General features: G+C 37.3%; 1 protein-coding gene across 1 annotated transcript in view; it reads right to left on the bottom strand.

Annotated features, from left to right (window-relative positions):
• The window catches only part of MYO3A (myosin IIIA), a 121,885-nt gene that overhangs the window by 97,319 nt on the left and 7,096 nt on the right, over positions 1 to 17,470 (bottom strand). The window contains exons 3-5 of the mRNA XM_004691308.1: positions 14,236 to 14,340; positions 13,606 to 13,705; positions 1,302 to 1,378 (exon numbers count right to left, since the gene is read on the bottom strand). Of these exons, the coding sequence (XP_004691365.1) occupies positions 1,302 to 1,378; positions 13,606 to 13,705; positions 14,236 to 14,340 (282 nt within the window). The remainder of the gene's footprint in view (positions 1 to 1,301; positions 1,379 to 13,605; positions 13,706 to 14,235; positions 14,341 to 17,470) is intronic.

The following is a 17,470-nucleotide window of genomic DNA, read 5'->3' as shown; positions in this document are numbered from 1 at the left end:
TAATGACTTATTTAAATTACTTGTTAAATTACAGTAATTGTTAAGGAATATCACTTTTAATTATTAACTCTTTTAATCATCTGGTAACTAAATTTTAGATCAATCAAAATATTTCTTTTTAGAAATATTTAGTAGTTCCAAGTTCCATTAATCAATGTTTTTAGTAAACGGCACAACTAAGCATAAAAAATGGTTTTGTTACTATAAATCAATATATGAAAAATATAAAGCAGACCATTACTTAACATTTAATATAAAACAATAGACTACAATTACAATATTAATATATGTAAGTTAAAGGAACTTTTACTATTATCACTGTATTTTTACCTTCTCATTTTTGCAAAATTTTCACAAACTTTGGAAACACTAGTGATATATCTGAATAAACAATGATGAAACTCATTCTCATAATCAATTTTGTGATTGCTTATATGACTAAACTTTCTATTTTTATTCTAAAATTTATTCCTTGTTAAAATTTTTTAATTCACTGGATTTTATGCTTTTATTAAGATACTTTATCCTTTCTCCATATTTTACAGTACATTTACATTTTCACCGATGTTAGTACTAATAATTAAATTAGTACTAACATAGAAACAGTACACCAGGAATTAATTCTCAAACAAATTTAATTATAAGATTTTGCAATATTAATATAATATTTGAGTTACTTCTCCTTCCACTCCCTAGAAAACTGTAGGTAAATAGCAGAGCATTTCCCAAAGGTAGCAGAGTTTTAAGACATAAGTGCTCTTTACTGATAAACATAATTAAAAAGATTAAAGGCATTAACAGCAACTGTGGGGAGGAGATGTGACTCTAGAAAACCTTTATTTTGTCAGTTTATCTACAACTTCCCAAAGGAAACAACGAAAAGAATTTATTAACACTGAGCATAGCCCTCAGGAAAGTGGCCCAGTGCAGGAAGCTGCTGTACAATTAATGGATCTGAATCTGATTTCAAACAAACGTAAGGGGTTTTCATAACATTCCTGTTAAAATTTAAAAACAGAACCTAAAGTTCACTAGTACAAACACATGCTATACAACTAAATGTAATAAAAAATCAAGGCTTCAAGTCGTTTCCTTTTACTGCATCTGACTTATTCATTCAGTCCTTCACCTATTGAGATCATGTCCTTCCTTACCCATGGAAAAAACCCTCACATGAAAACAACACAGCTGGCATTTTCTTCTTGTATATACCAAAGTGCACATGGAGATATATTTCACATGAAAAAGAAAGTCACAAAGCATCAAGTGTTACGCTTGTCATCCTCAAAATTCTATCTGACCTCAGGAGCCATCCAAAATGGTGTTCCCACAGAAGTGTTCCGACAGTGCCAGGTGCTGGTGAGCTGTGCGGACACACCTGGGAGGAAGAGAGATGACACTTCTTGCATTAATCACTCATGTGGAGACCCCAATTGCAATACATATGTTTACATACGGATATTAAAAATTCTCTTCCCTTGAAGCTGCATTGAATTTGAAGTCCACAATAAAGTACCCTAGATACAAAGTATAGAACCATCTCCTATCTCCCTGTTTTCTGCTTCTTATAACCAAATGTATGTATTCACCCTTATGCCCCATTTAATTTCTTGATCATATTAACTTTTTTTCTTTTATCTTCTATATTTTGAGCTATTTGTATTCTATACTTTGGCACATAATTATTGTCTGACTGGCATGCTTTCTCTCTTCTCTGTTTGCCACCTGATTCTAAGTTTCAATTTACATCTACTTAAATCAAAATATCCATAAAATCAGTTCTTTTTCTTTAGCGGGATTATGGACAGAAGTATACATATACAAATGAAGTATAACTAAATACTGCAATCATGTCATGGGTTACAATCAAATCATGGCTTTTGCACTCTGATTTTCCTGCTTTGGAAAGTAACTTTAGCTATCATGTTTTTTGTTTTGTTTGTTTTCCAGCAGGCTGTTTATTGTATAAGCCAAGGAGAACAAAGGCACTATTTTAAATTTAAATTTAATTCAAAAACTCTTAATTTTGAAAACATTTTAAATTATAGTTGACTCTTGATGGACATTTTTGTTTAAATTTTATAAAAAGAGTTTAAGAAGTCAAATGTCACTTACCTGGAATGGTAAAAGGAAAGAGAAACCCCCAGCCATGTGAAAAATCAAGTTTTGCTGGTGGCAAGTAAATGTCAGAAAAAACACAGTTTACCCTTTTTCCCTTTTGCTGGAAATAATAATAAAAAAAATATTGTGTGGCCAGAAATTGGCAAGTGGCCATTTCCTGGCACCTGATTTTATAGACATGACTGCAAAAGGGCTTCCTTCAACGCTCCCAGGAAATATATATGGAAGGATGCCGAGGAAAGGTCTACAGTGGCCTGTGATACAAGGCAGGTGATTCAGGCTCTTTTTCCTCAGAAATGTGAGTCCTGAGGCAGATATTCAGGGAACGAGATAATTAGAGCTGAGTCAACCTGCGGGACTCTGCAGATCAGCCCTGACGCACCCAGCTCTGACTCCCAGGGCTGCTGTCTCAGTCCTGCTCCTAGGAGGCGGCTCACCAGCTTCTCCCAGACTTGGCAGCTGTCAGTGTCACCTTCAGTTCTTTGTCCATGTTTATCAGACTTAGCTTCTGTTGCTTATAACCAAGAAACACAGACTAATGTAAGAGCCTAATGATCTTATACATAAAGGAGCAGATTAATGAGGATAATAGTAGTGAGTTTACAAAGCCTCAGAGTCACTGGGCTTTTTATTAATACAAGGTTATAGGGCATTTATCTATTTATACTATTACGAGATTAAGAATTTTCTAAGGCAAATGATGTCTGGTCCCCAAATTCTTTAGTCACACATCCCAAATAAGACTTGCTCAAAAACTTTTGAGCAAGTTGATGGTATCTAGGTAGAATGTGTTTTCTATATTTACTTGGGAATTAATATAGCCATTGTGAAACATATAAGATTATCTTAAAGGACATTAAAATCTGTAATAGAGGAATGAAGACTTCTTTCTGCACTCCAATGATGTCATCTAGTCTGATATGGATTCCTCCTCCAGAGGCCTGGTCTAAGGATTACTGGAGTAGGGGGATCATAATGCTTTTGGGGTAGACCATATCACTTAGTTTAGGAATCCTGCAGAAAGAATGTTCTATCCCTGGTTCCTGTGAATTCTATGAAAACCACAAAAATTCAGCCCAGAGTGTAAGTGAAAGAAAATCTCAAAGTAAAGGGAGAATACAATTAAGGATGATAAAGAAAAAAACCCTTGAGATTAAGGCTATTGGATGATTATCCCATTATGAATACACACACCTAATTGAGCAAGTGTGACTGAAGATGGTGTTTGCCAAGTTTCATGTTATTTGACTGCTTCTGCAATGACTGCTAAGTCTCAAGATCATTTCACCAACAATTAATTAGCTTCAGAGCTAGAAGGCAACTTAATGACCATAAAGTCTAACTTGTTCATTTTCAGGTTAGTAAGTTTCAGCTGAAGAGAAATATGAGTTTTCTGAGGACAAACAACATTTTTATGTAGTATGAATTCTCATCCACACAAACAGCTATGAAGGAAGCTACATTTTCATTGGAAAAATGAAAAATTCTATTAAAAATGATTGAATAATTATTTTTAAAGGCAACAGGAATCCAAATTATGAATTCAGGAGCCCTAGAAGAAAAGAAGATGGGGAAAATCATCTTGTTCAGAGAAAAACTAATGGAATAAATCACCAAAGTAAACAATTACATAAGTATCTCAAGGGAGAAGATGCTAAAGGGTGGAAAATTCCAGGCAGAATGTTGGGATGGTGAAGGACTAGAAGGCCAAAAAGAGATCATGGCTGAACACAAAACAGACTAGAAGTGAGGATAACACTCCATTAAAGTCAAAGCCACAGTAAGAGAAAGGAGGTTTATGTTAATGATTCTACAGCCTTCGTTTAGAGTACCGCTGGGGAATTTTTGTGTTATTTTAGGCTCCTCCACAAAGCTTTCTGGACTGTGTGATGGCTATACAGCAATCCCACTCCCTGATGCTTGTCTTGTTTCTAGGGAAAAAACTGTGCAGGTTTTATACTTAGTCAGGAAGTCTCTTAGGGTCTTAAGATCTAGAGAACTGAAGAGGAAACATCAAATATATGCTTTCCAAGTGGTTCTAGTAGACTAGAAAACTTCAGGGAATGTGACTTGCTACAAACTATATAGCAAAACCCTTGACATTTTAAGGGAGCAAAGGAAAGATCATGGGTTTGCTGTCAAAAACAAAATATTGCAGGGGTGAGAACTGAAACTAAAAATAAAGAAGTTTTCAACATGAAAACCATAAGATTTAGTGTAAAATCTACTATCCTCATTTTTGTTGAGGATTAAGACAGCAAAATAGGCAATTTTGTGTATCAACTTGGCTGGGCCATGGTGTCCAGATACTGGATCAAATATTCTGGATGTTTCTGTGAAGGTGTTTCACATTCTGTGAAATGTTAATAAATAGATGAACATTTATTTATTTATTTTTCTAGTCTTTTCTTTTTCTTTTCTTACACCATCCTTTATTTTATGCATTTTTCATCTCAGTTGTAATCCCCACAGGCTTCCCGCCACCAATTCACCTGTGTGCCATCACCACAGTTCAGTGAGATTAGCATTTAAATCAGGGCACTTTGAGTAAAGCAGATTATCTCCTTGATGTAGGTTGGCTTCCCTCGAACATTTAAAGATTTTATCAGAATAGAGACTAACTTTCAGTGGGCAACAAGGATTTCTGCTTCCGAGTTACCTTTGGGCTCAAACTGCAACTCTACCCTACTCTTCAGCCTTCAGCCTGTCAGTCTATTCTGGAAGATTTGAGACTTTGTCAAGTACAATCATACCATCCAACTCCTTCAAATAACAGTGTCTCCATAAATAATATATGGAAATAGATATCCCTGTGTAACAAATAGCACCATATGTAATATTCTGCATATTCTGTATATCTCCATATATAAAATGTAAATACATATCCATACCCTTCTGGTTCTGTTTCAATTTTTTATTTCAATTTTTAGATTTTATTACTAAGAGAGGATCTAGAGGCAGAGAATCCTTTTTTTAATTTTAATTTATTTTATTTTAAATATCCCTATTTAATTTTTCACAGTATAGAGTTTTTCCCCTTTGATGTGGTCATAACAGTATTAAAGATACATTTTCTGAATTGGTTTGGGAATTTCTAGAATCACTTCCCTAGATTTAAAGACACTAATGGCTCTAATTCTGGGAGTAAAGAGAACCACGGTGTGATATGGCAATGGAGACAGACAAAATATCATCACTGAATACTTGAAATACAACACTTACAAGAGGTACAGTTCTGGATAACAATGGATACCATACATTTGAACATTTTTGTTAAACTTACAAGCATAATAAGGTTAGCTGGTTGCTTCTAATATCACTTAACACAATGAGAAAAGAAAAGGCTGAGCGAGGGATTCAAATTCCCAGCTCCAGTGTTGTATAAATGATCTAAAAGCTATTATGTCTGCCTTGAATGATCTCTTTTCTAACTGTAGGGGTAAGATTGTCAAAAGCCACACTCAAAATCTCATTCTTCAAGTAGCTGAATTACAACACAACTGAACTCCCAATCTCATAAGGTGTCTACTATTAAATGAAGACAATGACTGGAAGGAATGGGGTCCTGAAAATTAAAATGCAGATTGATGGGAAGATCTTGTTGAAGCTGGAAGGTTTGAAAAAAAATTTTTTGAGTCTTTGCCAATTGAAGCAGGCTAAGGTGAGCTTAGTAACCATAGCGGGCAGCAGATTCAAAGCTAGTCTGGCTTTGCACAGTTGATCTTGATGTTCCTAGTAATGAAACAGATGGGAAGACTCCTAAATTCTTGTTGATCTGTATGAGCAGGATAGTTCCAAGTCAAGAGAAAAAGTCTAATTTGAATCATAAAAACTGACAGTCATGGTCCTTTAATTTTCAAGGTCTGAGCTAGTTTACAGACACAGAATCCCTTCCCTGAACGCAGGGGAGGTCAGGTCTCCTTGAAGAAGGACCGAGGTACACTGCCACAAATTTATACTGTTAATCTTTTCCTCAATCTTCCCTAGAGGGAAAGTCACCAGAGTGACTGTGCATTAGTGGAAAGTAAATAATCAGTCTTATCTGGGATTACCAGGAGACCCCAAATGGAAAGTGTCCCATTTGAGTCGATGGAGGTGTTTACGGAAGTCAGGTGATTGATGGAGTTTGACTACAGGTTCATCTCACCGTGGGCCTAAGATTTTTGTCTTCACATAGTTAATTTAGGGATTTGGAATAAATTAATGATTCTTTATTCTCTGGGTTATAATCTCCTTAGTCTTGTGAAAGCCTCATACTTTTTTTTTAATCAGGAAATTCATATTCGTGTACCATTCTGCATAAAGATATATCTAAGTTCTCCTGATGTTCCTCTACTTATTATACCAAATGTATTCAAGGTTGTCCCCAATTTACTATTCAATGAATCTATCAGTTAACACAAGGTAGCTGGTTCTAAGTAACCACTCTTCCTCTCGACACAATATCATTTCCTTCAAGAACTCAGTCATCTTCAGTTTACCTGGTACTGGAGCTTTCTTTTCCTTTCATACAAAGTTACTGACTTGTAATGAGGACTATATGGTGTCTTCTTGAAATATGTCAGCCTCATACTGATCTCTGAACTCTCCTTAGCTTTGGACACAGGACTCTGCACGCAGCGCTGTCTGCACCGTTTGATTCTGTAGGACCTTGTACATGTGAGTAGAATGTAGCACTGAAAGCCTCAGGGACAGAGCTGAGCATATGTAATTTGCCTCCTTCATGGTGCACCAACATCATTTATTTCTTATAAACCCTGCTTCTTTATCCCTTCTCCCCTACTCCCACTCCTATTGCCCTGGACCTTCTCCTACCACAAAATCATTTACTTGTTTGAAGCTCTCTGGAAACTGAAATTTTAGAGTTGCAGGTTAAGATCTTTTGATTCTAATCAAAGCACTTATTTTTTTTACAATGACTGAAAACTGAGGGACAAAGAGGTGATTCTTTAAAAATCTATAGGGAAAGTCCTCTTTGGCCACACCTAAAATTATCACACCATAGAAAAACTCTTAGTAACTTTTATTAAAATTTCTATAACTACATTGAAGTAGTTTGTTTTTGTGTTAGGTAAACGACTAGATATAAAGTTTCCTCTTATCTGTTGCTAAATCAATCCTCATTCAAAATGTCTGAAATCCATTCTTCGTAATCACGTTTTTAAAATGTACTTAATGTATTTAAATTAAAAACTAACATTTGAACATCTCTCTATAAGTCAGTATACATCAATAAAAATCTCTTATAAATAACCATATTTATAAAATATTTTTCTATTTTTCTTCAGAAGAAATAAAAAAAATTTTTTTCAATCCCTTGCAGAAGGGCCCAAATAGGCTTACAGCTGCCATATCAGCATATTCCCTGCCTGTGACTGATTGGATTAAAAGGAAAAATCTGATCCAGCTCGAGTCAGACTAGCTCCTCCCACTCCAATTTCATTTTGATTCAGAGTTCTAGAAGTCTGGGTCAGTTAGCTGTTGGCACTGGATCCCTAAGTGATACAGGCTGGGAAGGCTGAGGCTGCTTTTTTGAGTAGATTTGATGGGCAATAAGGAAAGTCCAGAGGCTGGTCTGTGGGCCCTCAAAGAGAAGCAGGGAAGTGAGACTTTATTTCTCTGAGGGAGAGCAAGGCAGCAAGTTCTGCCCCTCCATTCTTGAGTTTCAGACAGTCCCCTCAGGCCTGCACTTCTTACCTGTGATTTGCTTTTTGTGCTTTAATCTTTCAAAGCAAGTTGGGTTTCACGTCTTTACAACTTAAAGGCTCGTGACTAAGACATTACCTACAATGCTCAATAGGTTACTTCAACCTTGGAAAATGCTCAGTTTGTGACACGAACAAAACTGGAATACTGCAATCACAAAGCTCTAGAAGAATCCATTTATTCATGATTTGGTTTTCTATAATGAAAGAATGACAAATGTCTTTCCTTTCAAATAAAGTGAAGGTCAAATCCTCACAGCACAATAATATATTCTAGCTGAAAAATATATAATTTGTTTTATATAGGAATGAAAATTCTACAACTCTGCTAACTTTATAAAAGGGGACTATTTTTCTTCTCAACACATTATTTCAAGTTGTAGAGCACAAGTTCTCAAATTTTGACATTCTTAACATGCAATATCTTTAGATACCTAATATCTTTAGATATCTATCTGTCTGTCTGTCTGTCTGTCTGTCTTTAGACTTTTATGCTAAGGCTCTAACTCTATTCCATACTGTCTACCAGGCTTCTGCACTGTCAATTTCCCCTTTTTCTTTTGTAATTAAGTGTTTTGAGGAGAGGTATTTTAAGAGTTGTAAATATCCTACTAATGGTCAAAACTTAATTCACCAGTTTAAGCAGCTACTGGAGTTTTCATGAATTAATTCAAGCTACCGCCCTCTTAACCCCTATGCAGCTGCGTTTCTTACCTCCCTTGCAATCTAGCATGTCCCTGGGGGCCCCACCATCCCTCTAGATTGATGCTCTGCTTGTCCTACTTTGGGACATGACAAACCACCACTACCACCAGCATGGACACCTTCCTCACCCCTGTCAGGCTGCCAACCACAGGCTGAGATCTCACACCCTCCTGCATATCACCATGCTTTCTCTTAATCTGGATTATTTGGGAAGAAAGGAAGAAATAAAGGGAACTTCATAGTTTTTAAGGTCAGGTATACCTGTCTCACTTGATGGTAAAAGGTGTATTATTAATAAATAAATCACAACTTTTTGACCTATATTACTCATTAGGGATTTGGCCTAAAATTAACTATGTGGGTAATGAGAGATTTAAAGCCATAAAATATTCTGTCATAAGAACAGTGTCTAAATAAATCACAAAAGTACAGGCTGCTCTCTTGCATTGAAATGTTAACTATCCTATTAGAAATGTAGTTCCCCAGAGAGAAATCCATAGACCTGAGACCTGAGCACTGCCCTTTAAATTGAGTCTCTCTTTCATTTTGTATTCTAGAGAAGGGCTGCTTTTTCAGACATTAAGTGACTTGCCTAAAGGGATTTATCTCCTGGGAGGTAATATTATTTATTGATTGATCATATACCAGTGACTGCTAATGTATTTCATTAATAATGTTTACAAGCTCACTTGTCCTTTTTGGGGTGTCTGGTGATTTCCTGTAAAAGCATAACCCACTTAACAAAAAGAGACCAAAGATTTTCCTTAAAAGGTGTATTCATAACAAGTATTAGCAAGCTGTATTTTACTTGTAGTATTGACTGGATAGCTTGACTTTTAAAGCAATGCTGAGTTTACTCTAGCAAAAGGCTATTTTTAAACAGAAAGAGGCACCTATTTTGGTTTTCGTTATTTAGCACTGATTTAATAAAATATTGATTTGTAATAATGGTAACAGTTCATATTTTTTCAAATAGAAAGCCTCTGTTATTACACTATTATTAATCTGTATTATTCTACTTACTTCTTCTAGCAATGTACCAGCAATAGATTGTTCTTTTTCATTCTTGTAGATGATAGATGAGCAAATTGATATCTTCAGAGAATTCAAGTGACTTTCTCATGGTCACACAATTCTATGGAAAATCTGGCCGCTCATTAATTCATTCACTTGAGACAATTTATTGAGCAACGTCAGTGCGTCCGTACCATGCTTGTGTTAGAAACAAATCGATAGAACAGAGGTCCTATCAGCATGAAATTTATAGCTTAGTAGAAAGGTAGTCCAATTAAATTAGGATTATAATCAAGTGTGACAACTTGTTGCCTAAACAAGTTATAGGCTATGGGGAGGCACTTTCCAGCCAGGGACATGGAAATTAGTTGGGTACAGAGTGAGAGGAGGTTGCCAGGCAGGGACAGCATCGTGCTTATAGTGGATCACAAAATGTATTGACACTATACTTACATATACAGGGAAAGTACAATTTCCTCACTTTGCCTGTCACTATTACAACCTCTTCCTATGTCCCAATCTACTGTTTGGGAGGGAAGTAAACTTAGTCATATTCAGTAAACTTGTAAGTCCTTTCAACATTCAGCCTTCCTTGTTTCCTCTCTCAGAGACATTCATCTCCCTGCTCTCCTGAACACGGTACTAGCTGCGTGGGGCAAGCAAGTTACGACTTTGTGGAAGGGAGAGGAGAGGTCTCCTCTCATCTCTGGGGCCCTGCTCCTTTGTCTAGGTGGGTGCCACCTGCCCCACTGGCCTCCCGCCTGAGTGTTCACATCCAGTGAGCCTGCAGTCAGTTTTCTTCCTCCAGAAAGGGCCGCCTGTAGTTCCATCTGACAGAATAAGGCTCAGGTTGGCTCCTACTGAGCTGAGAACACTTGCGGGCCTGGCTCTGACTTCTAGTGCCCTCCACTGGAACATGGAATGGCAGCAGAATAACAGGAACGTATGAGGGTCAAAGCCCCTTTCATGAGGGTCAAAGCCCCTTTCATCTCTATTTTCTTTACTTTTGAAAAGGTCACCTCACCCCACTGCCTTGCTCTTTATTTCACTTTTGCACAATTTCCCTAGAATTGGAATGGTCTCTACTTTCTCTCTGATCTGTTTTCTATGCAGCCCTATGATGGATCCCTGGAAATTCTCTCTGCATATGGTAAAGAGAATGATTAGAAAGAGCCTTAAAAAGAGATCGTCTGGGTCTTGCTGTAAATCCCTATTTAGAATAAAAATTTAATATTACCTTAGTCATTTTCTTACATGCCTTCTGGAACAAATCTTAGTCTTCCCCCAGACAAAGATGCCTCAGGCAGACTGAGTTGAAGATGTTATTCTTGGATAGGCAAAGAGAAAGGCATAAGAATAAACACCAGTGATCTTAATTACGTGTGTAAGAGCCTTGACACATTTAAGGAACTGAAAGAAACTCACCTGATTGGAATAGAGGTTGTTATAGAAAGAGAGGTTACCTGATGAGCACCAGGGGATATAATATAGCTACCCATCATTACGTGTTTACTTTGTGCCAGCACAGAGGATCATAGGCAAAGCACTCCCAAAGGGCTACAGGGGACGTTGAATAGAATATTGAACAACCAAGTGTGAGCATCAGATGTGCTTTCTGAAAGGGTCGATCTGACTGCAGTGTGGAGAATGGGCAAGCTGAGTTACAGGGCGCTCACCTGGGCATGATAATGCACCCAGGCCAGAGTACTGACGAGGACCAGGGAAGAGCAGCACAAATGTAGCCAGGCTATCTAGCAAAGAGGGAGTGTTGTGACTGGCTGTTGCTGTGGAAGGTGACATAAGGGAAGACTCGGGGGGCCTAGGATTTCTGACTTGAGCCACAACAGAGGTAGCAGTAACTTCCTATGATGAGATGATGGGGAGACGAGTTCTTTTCTGGATATTTTGAGAGTTGACAGCCAGTATCCAACAATGAACTCACAATTATTTTAGGAAGTGAGAAAGTCAAATAAGTATCCTAAAACCCTTTACCCAAAGCGACAGCCTCTTGTGGAAATTTGATTCAAACATAAACCTAACATACTGATTTGTGATTTGCTTCTGCAGTTTATGATTTACCACATCTTGTTCCTTTTGCCCTTGAGAAGTTTCACTCCACCTGCACCTCCATTCTCATTCATATGAAAACCTATGAATCATTGCAGGTGAACTGAATCCTTGTCCTCTTACCATGAAGAATAGAAATGTCTTATTGGCAAAAAATATAAGTTTGGTATCAGCCAACAGGAACACATTTAACTGGCCCTTTTTTTTGGTAGTTGTTGCTGAGATCAAGTCTATAAATCAATTAATCTAATACCAAAGTTTTATTTTGTCAGCTTTCCATTTATGACTACTTTATAAAAGGTGCCATTTAAATGATTGCTTTCTTTATTACTTAGGTATTTATTTTTAAATCTAGATTACTTTAGAGGGTGTTCCAGGGAGCTGCATTTCTCAATGCTATTTTATTCAGTTTTTCTTTCATGAATGAAGAAGGTGTTTACTTACACTTGCTTTTAATGATTTTCAGTATAAGCTACATGCTTTGTAGCCATTTTTTAAGCACAAGGAGATTAGGAGATCTCAAATTAAACATCAAGTTCTCCATCTGGGTGATTAAAATGGAGAAGAGCCAAAATAACTTTTTGAGGGGAGTCATGGCCCTCCTTATGGAGCTATGAAGAGTCTTTTGGCTTTTAACTGCTTGCTTTCTAATTTCAGACACACATTTTTACTGGTATCCTAATCTTGTCAAATTGCTCAAACATGGAGTTCTGAACTCAACTAGCAATACAGACGACCTGTGTCCGAGTTACTAATCAGTACTTCACCGCCAAACTCAGTGCTGCTCTGTAGTTTTCAAAAGCTTGGCTGGTTGTCTGAGTATGCTATTAAGTCATTCTCTCTAGATACCCTGAATGCACTCCTGGCTGGAGCCAGATCTCTTGGGAGCTATGTACCTGGATAGCAAGCAGTGACTTTCAAACATTTATCAATGAACTTCCCTGAGCTTCAGTTTCCAAAATGCAAAGTGAAGAAAGACGCATCCTTCAAGAATCACTCACTGAACTACTGAAGTTGAAGACAGTCTCTTCTCTGCAAGACTATTCTTCTAAGTATCTTTAGCTATGAAGATCAAAAAGATCATTATAGTGTTATAGACAGATACAAAAATGGGTAAATAAACAAGGCACATGAGGAGGGACTCTGGGCCCAGCCAGAGTACAGGGAAGGAAGGCTATGAATATGCCACTTACTCTCACAAGGTTCGTGCCTCAGCAGTGATGGGGAGAGAAGGTGTGGAAGAGCACTGCCAAAGAGGGTGAATAACTGCTGGAGTGAACCATAGTGGTATCAGCTGTGTGCCTTTGGCTATGATGCAGAAACTCCCACTTGGCTTAGTAAATATGGAACTTTATCATTTCACATGACAAAAGTTTCACAGATGGCATGTTTCAAAGTTGGTTGATTTAGTGCTAATTAGGTCGCCAAGGATCTTGCTTTTGGCATCTTTCTGCCTTTCTCAGGGTTGGCTTTCTACTTGGAAGGGAAAAACCTCGGAGAGAACAGGGTGCTATTAAGTCATTCAGAATTACAGTAAGACCCAAAGAGTCCAGAGGAAGAAAGATGCCATCTTTCCTTGTCCTCTTAAGAGAAGACAAGATATTATCCGAGAGACCTATAAATATTTCCCCCACTGTCTCAAACTCCTGAATGTAGGCATAAGCCCATTTATAAAGCAATCACCAGCAAGAGGTGCAATGATTTGGCTTAGTGCAATGATCTGGGGGTGCTGTCTATTTTCGAGAATCAGCCACATGTACTGATTAAGTGATGTTACAGGTATATGCTAACTGACTTGAAATAAATATTTTTTTCTGGGAATCTCTCGTTAACAAAACAAAATTAAGACTGTACTTTCTTGCCTCAATGAGATAGAGTTTTCTCTTTATTTTTACTCCAGAGAAAGCAAGGCTATGGAAAATGACTAAATCACATAATACCACCTCATTTTGCAGCACCCCAACCCCAATCATGTGTTTAAAACAAAACTTACCAAAATCTACCAGCTTAACTCCACCTTCATTGGTCAAGAGGATGTTATTTCCTTTTACATCACGGTGGATAGTTTTGTTGTTATGCAAGTGCTGAAGTCCCTAGAAGGTAGGAAATATGTAATGACTTTTAAAGAAAATGTTTTAGATAGGCTCATATGTACAACACCAACAGGAAACACATGCTAAAATTAACATTTAAAAATCCTTACTGTTTCACATTGACTTAATGCATCATGGACTATATAAAAAGTCACAAAACCAGAACATAAGCTAGTTCCTAACTAACATTCTATTAAAAATGTGTCAAGAGCAATATGAGCAAACATTCTATGTACTTATTGAAATAATGGCAAGAAAAAACTTATTAGTTAAACGTATGTTATATGTCTTCATCATAAACAATCTCAGAAGTACATTGAAAGATCAGGATGCAAGGCTTTGATACCACACACAGGGTAGATTTCTAATGGAAAAGAACAATTATCTACACTAAACATTTTAGATTTTTGCATATATTCTTGCATCAATAAATACTAATGTAGTGATGTTTTTCTAAAAATAGGAGCCACATGTTTTATTTAACCAGAACTGCCTCATTATCAATGCACGAATAGTTCCAATTGCCTTACCATCAGCGCTTCTCGTAAAATATAGGCAATTACGGGCTCACTCATTCTCTTGCCCTTCTTCAGAAATCCTTTCACAAGATCAGTCACTGATCCTCCATTGCACAGCTATAAAGGAATATTTCAAGACAGGCATTAAAGTGGAAATGAATTTTAGGTACTTAATATAAAAGGTTTTCCAAAACATTGTTTCAGTTTTTGTTTCAAAATGATCTAGTATCATCTTTATGGTTACATAAATGAAAGAAACATATAACTTATACTGGTATGCAATTACTTATTGGGACAGTTTTCATCTTAATTTTTACAAGAGGATTTGTGGAAGCACTGGGTTTGACTTTTAGCATCAAGGTTAAGATGATGATCCTACAATTGTCTTGACTTCTCATAATTCAATTAACAGTGCAATAGATCCTATGATCTTAATACAAATAGGTACATTAATTTAAAAACATGCTTCCTTAGAGGCAAAACTTCAGAGTAATTGGGTTACAATGACATTCTAGAAAACATTATGAAGCTATGCTTTTGAGGTTCTTAGCCTCCTCCCATCTGATACCCACCTGCTCCTGAAAGCAGAGGAATTTCAATGGAAAACTAGAGGGAAGAACGTGATAACAAGTGTGTTCCACCCACCTTCTCCAAAGTTAGGTAAAATGAAATGCCACAGAAAACTCTCAAAGGTGCTGTGTATTTACAGAATGTAGAAACAGTGCTGTTAGCTCTGGACTGCGAACCAGAAGGCAAGTGGGCAAATCATTCCAGACAAGAGGAACGAACTTTGACCCCAAGGCGTTAGATTCTCTAATCTCTGCTCCTTTAGCCTTTGCATTCAAACTGTCCTGGACGTCTCTCTATTCTGCTTGCACAACAGCCTGACCCATTCGAATCCTCTCCTACCTACTTTTGGTACCAGCAGTGCCTGGGAACTGAAAGAGCCATACTTTGCTACATTTACCAAGCTAAATGGAAGCAGACAAAGGAGGTGGGAAGAAGGATATATTTAGGACTCTATTGTGGAATACAACAAGAACATCATACATTATGATCAAGTGGGATTCATCCCACTTGACAAGGATGTTTCAAAAAGCTAGAGGCAGTATTTTAAAGATTTATTTATACATTTATTTATTCACCTATTCATCCATTCATTCATTTGTGCAAGAACTGGGTACAGGCCAGAGGTGCAGAGGGTGAGAGGATTCACCAGAGACAGAGTGCAGAGCAGAATAGGCAGATTGACTGAAGTGCACTGCTGAGGGGAGCAGCGGGAGAGGCAGAAGAGGTCTGCCGCACCATGTGAGTTCATCTCCCTGGCCAGGGATTGAACTCATGCTGCAATGGCTGTGGATACCTTCATAGTATTGTGTTTTAAGTCGTTGTGCCACTAGGCAGGGCCCAGAGGCGTTTTATTTTTCAGTTATTATTGACATATATTGTAATTGATTTGTATACAGTTTGATGTGTTTTGATAATTGTATACCATCATATAACCACTAATTCAAGGTATGAAGCAATTCCCCCACCCTAAAATATTTCAAATATCATGGGAAAGCAGTCTCAAACATTTGCAATGCTAGCAGCAGTAAATCTTTGATTAAAGAAAAAAAAAAAACCTGTCAGCAGAAATATTTTAATGTGTATGGTAAAACTATGTTGATTTATTAAAGGTCAAAATAAATCACTGCCTACTTTTCCTCTGAAATAATACTATAATCTTGTCCTCTTTAGAGCAGATGGTCTTTCAAGCAGTGAAGTACTATTAGGGAAAAATGACATAGAAGCCTCATATGTGTTATTACTTATATATTTCCTATGGCAGAGGAGTATAAAGGAGCCCATTTAGACTCCTTTTCCATCTTACCCTTTAAACAAAAACTAAACTGAAGTGACTCTAGGTAACTGATTATTCTGTTGTGTGTACACCAAATCACAGCCTTTTATATAAGAGCTGGAGTGGCTATTCCGGCCTAAGAGCATGAAAGGAACCATCCTGTCAGTCTGCTACTCCACTGCAATCTTGCACAGCTCATGGAAGGAAGAACAATGCTGTATTATTAGCACAACAGAAGCCCAGATTATTATTCCTGGCTGCCTTTCCCTTCCTCACAGAAAGCCTGCTAGGGCCTCAAGCCCCTCACTGCATGTGGTATCTCTAGGGCAGTAACATTAAAGGGTTAATCACTGAGCAAATAGAAATCATTTGTCATTCAAACTCATTTTTCTTCTGTCAGTCTATTTTTTCCTTGTTTACAACAGGCCTAAACTTACTTACTAGATGTAAGTATAAAAACAGAGTAACCAATAACGCATGACACATTGAAGGCAGGATTTATGTCTATAAAAACTATTCCGCTTATCTGAAATGTGTATTTAGAGGTTTCATGCCTACTGACTGAATTTTGGTGCATTCACATACCACCTGTACTTTTCAGTCTTTGGCTTCTCAAAAGGGATATAATTTCAGAGAGAAAAATGACTATAATTGGAAAGCAGAGTCACTATTAAGAATGGACAAATCAGGACCAATTGAGAAAAATAGCAGAAAGCAGTGTGCAGCACCACTTGTGAAGAACAATTAAGGCCACGATTGGACAGTGAGGGAAAGGAGCTTTCGCAGAAAGATGTCCTACCTCTGAATTTTGTCTCATTATGGCTGAAGGACACTAAGCAAACAGTCCCCTAGAGAAGGCTGGCTTCCTTAAATACGTAAAATTGGCTGCTCATCCAACCAAAAAGGGAAAAATTACAGTTAAGTCTCAGTATTTCCCTGTGTGTTCATCAGCAGTGAATGCTTCGTACCAGACTGATTTAATTCCACACTGACTGGTTTTCAGCCTCCGGGTTCAGTGATAAACCTATGCAGAAACCTGACTAACTTCCACTTTCCCAAGTCTTTCTCCCTCCTCCCTATAAGCCCTCAGCATTCTCTCTAGGGCTAAGGGGAGCCAAGAAGCACCACATTTCCTAAGCAAGTTAGTCAAGAGATGTGGTAGCAACTAGAAGGCATAAATATAAATATGCTATTTCAAAGTGAGGCAAAATTAAAAAAATAAAATCCATTTGTTCTCCCTTTATGCCTAACATAATTAGGAGATCCTAAAATACTAAGTGGCAATAAATGCCCCCATAGACATTCTGCTAAAAAAAATAATAATTTCTGCCTAACATAATTAAGAAAACCTGAATTGTTAAGTGACAATAAACACCCCCATCACATTCTGTGAAAAAAAAAAAA

Source organism: Condylura cristata, unplaced genomic scaffold (assembly GCF_000260355.1).
Source record: "Condylura cristata isolate star-nosed mole 26May11 unplaced genomic scaffold, ConCri1.0 scaffold00030, whole genome shotgun sequence".
Classification (NCBI taxonomy): Eukaryota; Metazoa; Chordata; class Mammalia; order Eulipotyphla; family Talpidae; genus Condylura; species Condylura cristata.
This window is presented reverse-complemented; position numbering and strand designations above follow the sequence as displayed.